The sequence below is a fragment of the Gracilinanus agilis genome, chromosome 1, assembly GCF_016433145.1.
Source record: "Gracilinanus agilis isolate LMUSP501 chromosome 1, AgileGrace, whole genome shotgun sequence".
Lineage (NCBI taxonomy): Eukaryota > Metazoa > Chordata > Mammalia > Didelphimorphia > Didelphidae > Gracilinanus > Gracilinanus agilis.
The window spans coordinates 164,110,422-164,122,610 of record NC_058130.1 but is presented as its reverse complement, the minus strand read 5'-3'; the positions used below and the strand labels follow the sequence as shown (position 1 = coordinate 164,122,610).

At 32.1% G+C, this 12,189-nt stretch overlaps 1 protein-coding gene across 1 annotated transcript in view; it reads left to right on the top strand.

Moving 5' to 3' along the window:
• AGTPBP1 (ATP/GTP binding carboxypeptidase 1) overlaps nucleotides 1-12,189 on the top strand; it is a 180,466-nt gene that overhangs the window by 131,947 nt on the left and 36,330 nt on the right. The window contains exons 14-19 of the mRNA XM_044678095.1: nucleotides 840-926; nucleotides 1,015-1,163; nucleotides 2,743-2,830; nucleotides 4,942-5,086; nucleotides 10,571-10,724; nucleotides 11,863-12,043. Of these exons, the coding sequence (XP_044534030.1) occupies nucleotides 840-926; nucleotides 1,015-1,163; nucleotides 2,743-2,830; nucleotides 4,942-5,086; nucleotides 10,571-10,724; nucleotides 11,863-12,043 (804 nt within the window). The remainder of the gene's footprint in view (nucleotides 1-839; nucleotides 927-1,014; nucleotides 1,164-2,742; nucleotides 2,831-4,941; nucleotides 5,087-10,570; nucleotides 10,725-11,862; nucleotides 12,044-12,189) is intronic.

The following is a 12,189-nucleotide window of genomic DNA, read 5'->3' as shown; positions in this document are numbered from 1 at the left end:
ATACATGTTAGTATGTATCTAGTCCAATTTGATTAACATTTATTAAATACTTGCTATGTGTTAGGCATTAGGGAAATTACATTTATGTATATTGGCATATTTGTATATATACACATTTATATATCAATGCCAGAACTTGGGATATGTTCATAAGAAAGGAATAAGTACCATATTAATATATTCTTTAAGTAAGGGGTATAGTTTCTTAAAATTATGTTTCAGTTTATTAATTTACTAGGCAATAGTGGAGTAGCATATATTTTGATTTATTTTCTTACCTGGAGCCTAAGGTTAGTATTTTGAAGGGTAGTAGTTATTTTCTAGTAAGATAAAAGGTCTTATTTAAATTAATAAATTAGTTGTCTCTCACAATTAAACTGCAGGTAGAATGTTCATTAATATACAGTAAGACACCATATCTATGGGAGTAATGTTTTAAGACCTACTGTGGATGGTCAAAACCAGGATATAAGTATATATCTGCTGAGCCCATATATGTGTGCTCTCTCTGAACTCACCCCACAGTTCTGTGCTCTGCAGTCACCCAACCCAGCCATAGAAACAAACCAATGAAAGTGAAAGCAGAAGAGGGCCTTTCCACTCTCCTCCATGGGGACCTCTCAGTTGACCTCAGCTAACTGTGGCTGTGGAGAGGGAAACCTTGAATAAGGTTGCCACACTGGATTCATGTTTATAGACTTTAGCTCATTTGTTTTTTTCTGTGATGTATCTATTCTAAGTTAAAAAAAAAGATGGTTATTAAAAAATTAAATGAAACATATACTTTTGTCATCTGTATAAACAGATTTTTGATATTTTTGCTTGTCTTTTTTTAAAAGTTATGTTATACCAGAAGAAGGAGAAAGTTTGAAATTTAATTCTAGATTTGAATCTGGAAATCTACGGAAGGTTATTCAAGTTAGAAAGTAAGTCTTTTTTCTAGTTACTCACGTAATACCTGCCCAGAAATTATTCCTATTTTCAACAGATTCATTTTTCTTTGTTCATCTTCAGAAACGAGTATGATCTTATTCTGAACTCAGATATAAATAGCAATCATTATCATCAGTGGTTTTACTTTGAAGTTAGTGGAATGCGGACAGGCATTGGATACCGATTTAATATCATCAACTGTGAAAAATCCAACAGTCAGTTTAATTATGGTAAGAGAGTTTTCTATCCCTTGCAGGATACTTTGAGGGATATTATGCTATCTTGCAACAAAGGATGTTATTTTGAAAATTAGTGATATCTTTTACAAATCAAATGAGTGTGCTCATCTAGGGTGTTGTTTCATTAATTAAAGTATTTATTTTTAATGTGTAAAATTGGAAATAATATCAGCTTTATTATTTATGTTGCATAAATATGTGAAAGCTTCATGATTACATTATTAAGAACCTGAGTAATATCAATGGGGAGAGGATTAGGCTTGTAGTAGAGGGACTTTGGTTCATATCCCTCTCATTAGAAAATGATTTCACTCTATAATCTTATAGGCCTTAGACACTTGCTCTGTGACCCCAGGCAAGTCTCTTAATTCTGTTTGCCTGAGTTTCCTCACCTGTAAAATGAACTAGATAATGAAACTGCAAACCATTCCAGTATCTTTGCAAAGAAAACCCTATTTGGGGTCATGGGGTGTTTGACATGACTGAAATTACAAAATAAGAGGAAATTTTATACATTTATTGTCACTTTGGATATTTGCAATGGAATTAAAAAAAATCAGTTTCAAATTCCTCTCTGCCCCTTGCTTTCTGTGTGATCTTTGGGAATTCACCTCACTTATGGCATTCAGTGTCCTCTTCTTTAAAATGATGGTGTTGAACTGAATTTCCTTTTGAAGTTCTTACAGCTTTTAGCTTATCATATCATCATCCTTATCAAGCTTGAAGTTGTTAATTTAAAATAAATTTCCAAGTTTTTATGTTCATTAAAGTTCAGTTAAAGGGCAGCTAGGTAGCTCAGTGGAGTGAGAGCCAGGCCTAGAGACAGGAGGTCCTAGGTTCAAACCCGGCTTCAGACACTTCCCAGCTGTGTGACCCTGGGCAGGTCACTTGACCCCCATTGCCTACCCTTACCAATCTTCCACCTATGAGACAATACACCGAAGTACAAGGGTTTAAAAAAAAAAGTTTAAAAAAAATAATAAAAAAAAAAGTTCAGTTAAATAGGCGTTATAAACAATGGAATAATGGAATGGAGCATCATATTTTACATTTCAGTTAGTTTTTAAAACTCCTGAAAGCAAGCAAAGGTTTAATTTTTAAGGAACTATATCCAAAAATTAAAATCTTCACCAGGAAAAAACATTAAAACAAGTTCTTAATCATCATATATTTAGCATGTGTTACAAAGAAAATGTAAAACTAAACTATTTAGGATTATTTCATAATTATGGAATAAGAGCTTTAGCAACTTGACTTAATATAATTTTTTAAGAAAATTTAGAAATATTGGACTATTATTTCAGTGCACTAAATAATATATCAAAACGGTTTACATTAAAATAATCTTTTACATGTTTATTTCCTTTGAGTTTCTAGCTTCAGAAATATTTTACATATGGTATTTGATAAAAATGTCATGATAATAAATGTTTAATTTGTTTTTAAGTAAAATGTAAATATAATTCTTACCTTTTTATTATTTAAAATTTTAAACTATGAAAATAATGCTTCCTTTCTATGAATTTTGGAGTGTTTTCTTCTTAATATGTTGTTTCCCTCTCCTTTGAAGGTATGCAACCCCTTATGTATTCAGTCCAAGAAGCATTACATGCCAGACCGTGGTGGATTCGTGTAGGTACAGACATTTGTTATTATAAGTAAGTATTCTATGAATGAAATTATTGAACTAATATTTTTATTTACTATCTAGTGAGATTAAAGAAAAACCACTAATGATTCTTTTTCTACATAAGTGTATAATGTAGAATTGCTAAATTTTTTCAAAGGTACATTTTGTACTTATTCTCTTTAACAAACTATACTTTAAATTACTTTTTTATTATAAAACTTCAAGGATAAGAGCTAAGACGAGAAATTCAAGTTAGTTTGTAATGCTTTGTTACTATGATGATAGTACATTTAATTCTTTTCTGTGGCATTCATAAATTTATATGTACATTTATTTCATATTTTTGTTTTTGAAAGATTTTGTTTTCTTATAGTATTTTAACATTTTAATTATTTTGTCCTACAGGTGCTTGATTTTGTTTTATATGGGTTCAAATGTTAAGCAGCTTTTAATTTACCCTGATCCTGTTTTTGATATATTCCCAGTTATATCTACTTAAGAGATCTTATGATAGTCTTTTCTGAACTATTTTATTGTCAATTTTGGCATTGTATATTTTCCATGATATTAAATTGTGTTTTTCTTTGATCTTCTCTTTTACCCAATTCTCTAAAGCAGTTAGGCATCTCAGGGGATAATGGTGCTAGACTTGGAAGTCAGAAAGACTTGAGATGAATCCTCCTTTAGTCATTTATTGGCTGTGTGATCTTGGAAAAGCCATTTAATGTCTCTGAGTCTCCTTGTTGGCTTCTGAAATTTGTTTGATCTCTGAATTTATAATCCATGATCTTATGATAATAACCAGTTACCAAATTTTATCATTTCTACTCATTCTAGAATTTTGTCTCTTCTCTTTTCCTACTAACAGTACCCTAATAAAAACTCTCACTTAGGCTATTTAAATAGCTTTCTCAGAGGTCTCACCACTTCTTTTATCTCCCACTCCAAACTGTCCCATATTATGCTGCCAAAGTATACTTTCTTACTCCTAGTTTGGTTATGTCAATTCCATGTTCAGAAATTTTCTACTGCTGCCTGTTGCCAGCTAAATAGCATTAATAATCCTTTACATGACATTTAAGGCCCAACACCTCCATGTACTCTATGCTATAGTCAAACTTGGTATCTACCTGCCCCCTAAATACATTTCTATGTTCTCATGCTGTCTCTTTAGCTAAAAATGTCCTCTCTTCCTTTTTTCTTTGCCATTGAATTCCTAACTATTTTTTAAAACTCATCTCAAATGCCACTTCCTTGAAAAAAATTTCCCAAATACCCTCAATTGGTAATAACTTTCTCTCCATACCCAATATAGCACTTGGGCAACTCTCCAAAGTGCTTTTCCTGTACTACTATGTATTTAAAGGTCTTGGCAACTTCCTATTTTTCAATTGCAAGAAAATTCCTTATTCTTCTAGTCTTTGACTGGAAACTTAATGAGGTAAAGGGCAAGTGTCTTCTTATTAACTTTTTATCTTTTCCAGAAGCAAGTACAATGGCTCATACATAGTAGATATTTAATTGAGTAATTAATACATGTATAAGCAAAGAAAGTAAATTAATGCTTTGTCTGCAAAAATAATTAAGGGCTGACATTACTTCTTTCCAACCATTCTCCACTGTTCAGCAAAGCATTACCTTATTTGTTTCTGTCTTTATAACATTATTCAATAGGCTTTTTTTGTGCTTTTATTCTGCATTACTAATCAAGTGATCAAAGGCATACTTGGCAGTATGCTTGCATTCTTCACTTTTGTTTGCTTTATGAAAGAGATTTGTCCCTCATCATTTCTGTGATTTGTGGTCTGATAGTAGCTTAATATTGAATTCTATATTCTTCTCCATTAGATGACATTTATATAGACATGACACTGTCAAATTTATCTCCCTGTTTAACTTTGACCACAATTCTAGATACAAATAACAATATTTGGTGTATACAGACTGTTGTCCTATGTACTTAATTTAATCTCATAATATTTTCTAAGTCAAAGTAAAAAATTCTGATTTTTCTTTTTTCAACTAAGATGTGAAGGTTGAATGGTTGCAGTAAAATTAGCTAAGACATTTTTCTTAATGTTTCAATATTTAATTCATTTCAGATAAATTAATAAACTTTTTTGTGCTTTTCTCTTGCAGAAATCATTTCTCTAGAAGTTCAGTTGCTGCTGGTGGGCAAAAAGGAAAATCCTATTATACAATTACATTCACAGTAACTTTCCCACATAAGGATGATGTTTGCTATTTTGCTTATCATTATCCATATACATACTCAACTTTACAGGTGAAATCTAAATTTCATTATATTTATTACTAATTTTATAAATGTTTGACATATAACTCAATATTGGTTTCTATAGAAATATAATATTTTCTTTTAATTAATCATCTTAATGAATGAAGAACAAATCAGAACTTAGAGGGCTAATTGGATATTCAGTAAACAATTGAGCTCTTTGGTGGGGGAAAAAAAGAAAGAAAAGAAATAAGGGTGCTGGAAAGAACTCAGTTATTTTGTTTCTTTCATAGAAAAATAATAAATATAATAAATATTCTAGCTGATCAGTCAGGTTTGTCTGTAATCTGATGCCAATCTGCTTTTGTCTTATTTCCCACTATTCCTTTTGTAGGAATTTGTATTGCTCTATTGTATCTTAAATCTGTTTCATGCTTTTCTACTTCCATAGGTTTAATTATACATTTTCCTCTTTCTGGGATGCACCAGTTTCCCCTTTTTAATTTTTTTAAATTTTTAAAAAATAAAACCCTTACCTTCTGTCTTAGAATCAATACTGTGTATTGGTTCCAAGGCAGAAGAGTGATAAGGGCTACGCAATGGGAGTCAAGTGACTTGCCCAGGGTCACACAGCTGGAAAGTGTCTGAGGCCAGATTTGAACCTAGAACCTCCCATCTCTAGGTCTGGTTCTCAATCCACTGAGCTACCCAGTTGCCCCCACACCAGTTTACTCTTGTCCCCACTCCAAAATCTGCATTTCCAATGCTTACCCATTTTTAAAGGCTCAAATGTAATTCTGGCTCATGAAGCTTTTCTTAATTTGTCCCATACAAATTAATTTGCCTCTCTTTTGAATTACCATGGCTCTTTTCACTGCCACATTCTTCTTTGCATTATATTTATATGAGTATATCTATTTTTTCCATCTTTTTGATATGGATACTCCCTATGCGGGCATAGATTGTATTTCTTATGTGTGTGTGTTTGGCATGGTACCTATTAAGAAGGCATGGCCTTCTATTCATGTCTTACAAGGAGTCCACTGAACAGATTTGGACTTTTCTCTAGATTTCTTGACATTGGGTGGAGCATAGATATTCATCATTTAGTTCTCACCTTTGTTACATGAATAGCTTACCTTTTTTCCCATTATACATTTCTCTAATAAAATTTTTATGCTACTACTACATAATTCCTTGTTTATGATGAGATGCAGATGAATATCTTTTATAAGCTTTAATATTTTTTAGTTTATCCTCATTTTTGGCTATTTTGAGACTCATGTTTCATGATTATGTCTACACATCATCACTGGAATAATATTGGTATTAGATGATGGGCTGTGTTTCAAGGAGAAGCTCAAATTATTAAAAGAAATATTTCCCAAAGGCAATTAGTTTACTTTTCTCTTCTACAGTTTAATCTAGCTCATTGTCCATTTGCAGTGTCTGTCCAAGATACATGTAATGATGGATAAGCTCTGAGTTATTCATCTAGGTCAGTGATTTCCAAAGTGGGCGCCACTGCCCCCTGGTGGGTGCTGCAATGATCTAGGGGGACAGTGATGGCCACAGGTGCATTTGGGGGTGGTGAGTAACTGTTAGGGGGCAGTGATAGTATGTGACAGGGGGCACCAAGTAATATTTTTTCTGGAAAAGAGGCAGTAGGCCAAAAAAGTTTGGGAACCACTGACCTAGGTGCATATCTTCCTATTGAAAATAGGCATTTTTAATATTTTTATTCTGTTTTGTTTGAGTGGTTAGACTGACCTCTTAAGAGATTACATTTTTCATTTTGAAGGTTCTGTAGTGTTTCAGAGTTTGATTAAATTGACATCATATCTGCTTTTGGAGTAGGGAATACCTTTTCAATTTGGACTCTGTGTTGGACATATTCCATAAAAGTGGCAATACTTGTTAATAACATACTTATCTCAGTTTTATACATCACTTGTTATTAGTAATGAGACGGTCATCTAACAGTTCTATTATTATTTCTTTCATGGAATCTTGTTTAATTTTAACATATGCAAGGGAAACAAATTTTTGAAAGAATCTTTAAGACAGAATTTTGTTGTCCTGAAGCAAATCTCTTTTATAGTCAACAAGCAATATGCTCAACAGAATCCTGTATTTTCTATTCCTTTCAGTCAGTTATATAAGTAAAATTGTTGAAAGCCCTTCTGTTCCTTTCTCATATTTTTGTCAAGGATGACCTTAATTCTCATGTACATTATTTTCACAATTTTTGCAGAAATGGGAAAATAATCATTTAGGTCAGTAGTTTTTTTTAGGTCAGTAATTATTGATTATTGCTCACCTGTTTTGGAGGGAACTAATTAAGTCCATCTCTTTCCCCATTCCTCTGGTAGCTTGTTCCACTTCCAGCCATCTGGAGCACCCTCTAAATGAAGTCACTTCCAACATTGACCTTTTTTGTGTCCACTTAGTCTAGATTAGTTAATTTTCCTCAACTTTTATTTTCACTAGTGACATTTCTGCTTCCTAATGCTATACTACTAGAATTAATATTTTAGATTCCAGATGTTTTTGAGGGTGGAAAGTCGGTTGTTATAATGTCCACAAATTTTTCACATTTTTGTTTGTTTGTTGTCCTTCCATTTTCTTCTTTAAATGACCTTGAGATTACTTTGGCTAGTTGATTCTCTTGCCAAGATCAGACTTGTTCTGCTTCTTGTTATTTAATGAGCTGATATTCCTCGTAATTTTCCACTGTGCTTATTCATGTGATTTTACAAACACGATTATATTCTAATCCAGTATTGTCTTTTGGGCTTTCTTTTTCTTCTTGGCAAGGAGATCAAGTGATTGTCAGACAAGGCAGTTTTTAGACTCTTTTGATCTTATTATAGCAACTTATTTATATAATTTAAATTTCTTTAGGGAGTGGTTATAATCAGTGCTGATGTCCATTATGATACCCATCCAGTTATCATTTTTCAACATCAATAGTTTGTTTAAATAGGTCAGATTGGAGTTGTTAAATGGGGCATCATATACTTTTCTCTTTTTATTTTTTTTCTACTTTTGTGTTAATCTTGACTTTTGCTCTGATAATTCAGTGGCCTGACAAAAAGGAGATAACCAATTTAGGAATGGCTCCCACATAAGTCATAAGTTTCTTGTCTTTTAAATTATAATAGATTTTACTTTTTATTGTAGTATTTGGTGTCCACAATAACTAAGAAATATTCTTTTCTTTGAGGGAATTTATGGTCAAATAGGGGAGTTGTCTTTGATGATCTAAAATGTTATATAGACAAGATGTCTTCTGGGTGTCCTATAACCCTTTGACTTTTTTTCTTATTTCTGAATTTTCCAACTTTTTTTCTCCTCTATGCCTATCTTTGCATTGAATTCATTTTAAAGATAAAACAAATCTTTACTTAGTTTGCTATAAAAATCAAATTCTTCATAAAATTTCTCTATTCCCTCATCCTCTACGACAGATGTATTTACATAAGCCAATTATTTTCACAGTGTTATTTTTACAAATGCTTATCATATGCATGGACAGCAAGATTGCCACATGTTCTATAAAATGATGTTTCTTCTTTACCCTGGATGCACAGTAAAATGAACTCTGCCGACTCTTTCATTCTTTTCTTCCAGGAGAAACTTTGGAGCCATGTTTCCATTTAGCTCCAACTTCCTTTTCTCTTATAGTTGCATTTTTAGGGAAAAGTTGAAATTAATATTATTCAATCCCTCCATTTTTCTCTTCAGTCACTGGGTAAGAATCTCACGTTTTTTTATGTGCCAGTGGCTAATTTTAAGTTTATAGATAGTCTGAAAATTTTGTGGTGCTTAGCATACTCTCCTTACTTTTCACCATTCCACAAACAACTGAAGAATCAAGAGGAGACTAAGAATGAAGACTATTTTGTATTTGTCTTTGTTTCATTGGTTGTCATAGTCAAAGGATTAATTGCCAGGGGGCTAGTTCACTGGTGCTGAGACTAATTCTCAGCAAATTTACCTACTCTGTTTCTGGGAGTATATTACAAGTCTTCTAGAATATCAGATCATTCTAGAATTTGTGCATTCTTCTTCCATATTGCTTGTTTTGAAAATGTGAATTAATTCCAGCAAGATTCATATATTAGGGACTGATTTGAGCAAATGTGAATTTCATCTTTCATATGCATGATTTCATTCCCAACAAACACTTAAATGGATGCAGAAAACTACTTAGCTGAATGGGACCACGTAGGGATATATAAGATGTATACATCTCAGACATTTGCCAGCTACTTCTGGTCACCATATATGTTACCCTATGTGGTTGTGTTTACCATTATTTTGCATTTGTGAAATTTTCTTTATGGGGAAAAAAATGTGACATCCAAAACATCCCAGGATATCTAAGTGTCTTATTTCATAATTGCCAAACAGAATGCCTGCAAAAAGAAAACTTTAAGAATTTATGAGATGCTTGAAATGATAAAGAGTTTTGAAAGAAATGAAAGAACATACGATATCTCCTGAGCATGAGGGCTAAAGAAATCCACATTTTAGACCATCAGAGACAACACTGCAAAAAATAAGGAACTTAAAAGTATTGTGCTCCTAACCCCATTTTCCCATAAGCCCTGTGGTTTTTATTGTGCAATTTTGCACAGTGAGATAATTTTTAGGAAAGTATATGTTGTATTATAGTAGAACTAAATGTGCTCTCCTGGCATAGCCATAAATAGGTGTTAAGTTTGGGCTGTGATGAGGTATCTGTTTAGGGCATTGAGTATGTACTGACTCCCCTATTTGACTATAAATTCCCCCAAAGGAAAGACTATTTCTTATTTATTGTGTCTTAGCCGAATAACTTTTGCCTGGCCATTGAATCTTTCAGTACCCTAGGCAACTCTTTCAGATAATAAACAGTTCCCCAGACAACTCTTCCCTTGTAGGAAAGGTACCAATCCACATTTATGGAAGTTCCTTAGTTCCCTACGCTGATGAAATTACTAGTCCAGTCCTCTCTCCAAACAAATCAAAAACAAACAAAAAGCCCTATTCTTATTATGGAAATGTTAGTCCTAAGTTATTCCATAGTTATTTTTAAGGATTTTAAAAGATCTTCATAGTATCACAAAATTAGGAGCACAATACTTCAAGTTGTGCTAGCCAGCTGAAATAACTTGTACTGAGATGACAAACATTAGATAATAAAAGAGATTTATCTGTCAAGGATATTTGAGGAAAAGTGACTTTATTTCCAGAGTAGAATAATTATGTATGTTGAATGTGATGTATCTATTGAAGGAATGTTTTGAAGGGAATGCTTCTTTACTTAAAAGGTTTTGAGTTCTATGTTAGTAGAAGTGTAAAGTGTTGAATTCTCATTTGCAATTTATACAATATGCAATTTATATAAAAATGCAAATTATAGAATTACTCTGCTGCCATCTACCTATAGTGGTATAGAATCCTGAATGCTTTACTTTCAGTATATCATAAGGGAGATTTACAAAGGACTTTATGCTGTGCTTTTTAAACATTTTTGTTATCAAGATGCATCTTCAAAAATTGGAATCAGCCCACAACCCTCAGCAAATCTATTTTCGACAAGATGTGTTATGTGAAACTCTGTCTGGAAACAGCTGTCCGTTAGTGACTATAACTGCTATGCCAGAGTCCAATTATTATGAAAATATCTGTCAATTTAGTAAGTATAAATTGCTTTATATAAAACATAGAGATGCTTCCTGGTTATCTTGGCTGCAGTCTTTTCCTTATAACTCAAGAAAGTACTAAACCAATTACATTTAAAAGTATAATATGCCTTTTTATTGTTTTGAATTCATTAAATAATGCTTTTCCTGTTTAAATGTAATAAATCATATTAAGAAATCCATCAAATATGATAGCATGATTAGATGCCTACCTTCAATCATTTCTTGCATATTTTAAGGGCTTCAAAATGTCTTATTTTTTGTGTTCTGTTTGTATGATTTTGGTGGAGAAATTGTTATAGAATAAATTTTTAAAAAACAAATGAGAGGGGAGTCCACATGGTATAATGAAAAAAGCACTAATCCAGGATAGAGAGGACTCTACTTTAAACCGTGACATTGCTATTTACTGCTCATGTGACTTTGGAAGAGTCACTTAATCTCCTCATACGTCAGTTTCCTCATCTCTGAGATAAAGGGATGGACCTGAGGGTTTCAGAGCTCCCTTCCAACTCTAGATCTGTGATTCTATGTTAATAGATAGCATGCACACACACATATATTCTCTGTTTAGGCTAACTACCTTGAAACTGTCTCAAAGTGACAATTTTTTTAGTATAAAAGAAATAAATGAACAGAGGCTAATTTATATGGTGATCTTGATATGGGTAAAGGGATGGAAGGATGAACTAATTTCTTTTATAGAATTGACTGCCAAAACATAATGAGAAAATAGCATTGTTTTGAAATTAAATATTGAAATTTGATAGGGCTTTAACTTTAATGCCTATAAAACAGAAAGATATGTATGTGTGTGTATATATTTTTACATAGAGATATTTTTTCCTACTCCCTTTAGCTTTTTTGAGGATTATAGATTAAAAAAATTATGAAGTAATTCAAGTTCCCCCAAATTCATTTTAAGTACAAGATAATATTATATATTTATTTCAAATATTGAAATATGGTAAATTAAAAGTTGAATTATAAGTGAATTATTTAATCACTAGTGATCGCTCTTTATATTCAGGGCCATAGTTAAGTAGATACATTTTCAAAACCATTTAAAGGTAATAATTTTATTTTAAACGGTAACTGTTCATCTCAACATTAAATTTATTTTTACTTTAGGAAATCGCCCTTATATTTTCTTATCTGCTCGAGTACATCCTGGAGAAACTAATTCAAGCTGGGTTATGAAAGGGACTCTGGAATATCTCATGAGTAATAACCCTACTGCTCAGAGCTTGCGTGAAGCTTATATTTTTAAAATTGTCCCTATGCTAAACCCAGATGGTGTCATTAATGGAAAGTAAGTTAAAATTAAATTATAGAAATCTTACTATTATGATCTTTTATGATTTATTGATATGTCAGCGTTCAGGTTAATTTGGAAAACTGAAGCATATAAGTTTTTCTCCCCAATATAAAGCAAGTTTTCATAGAGAAATATTTATT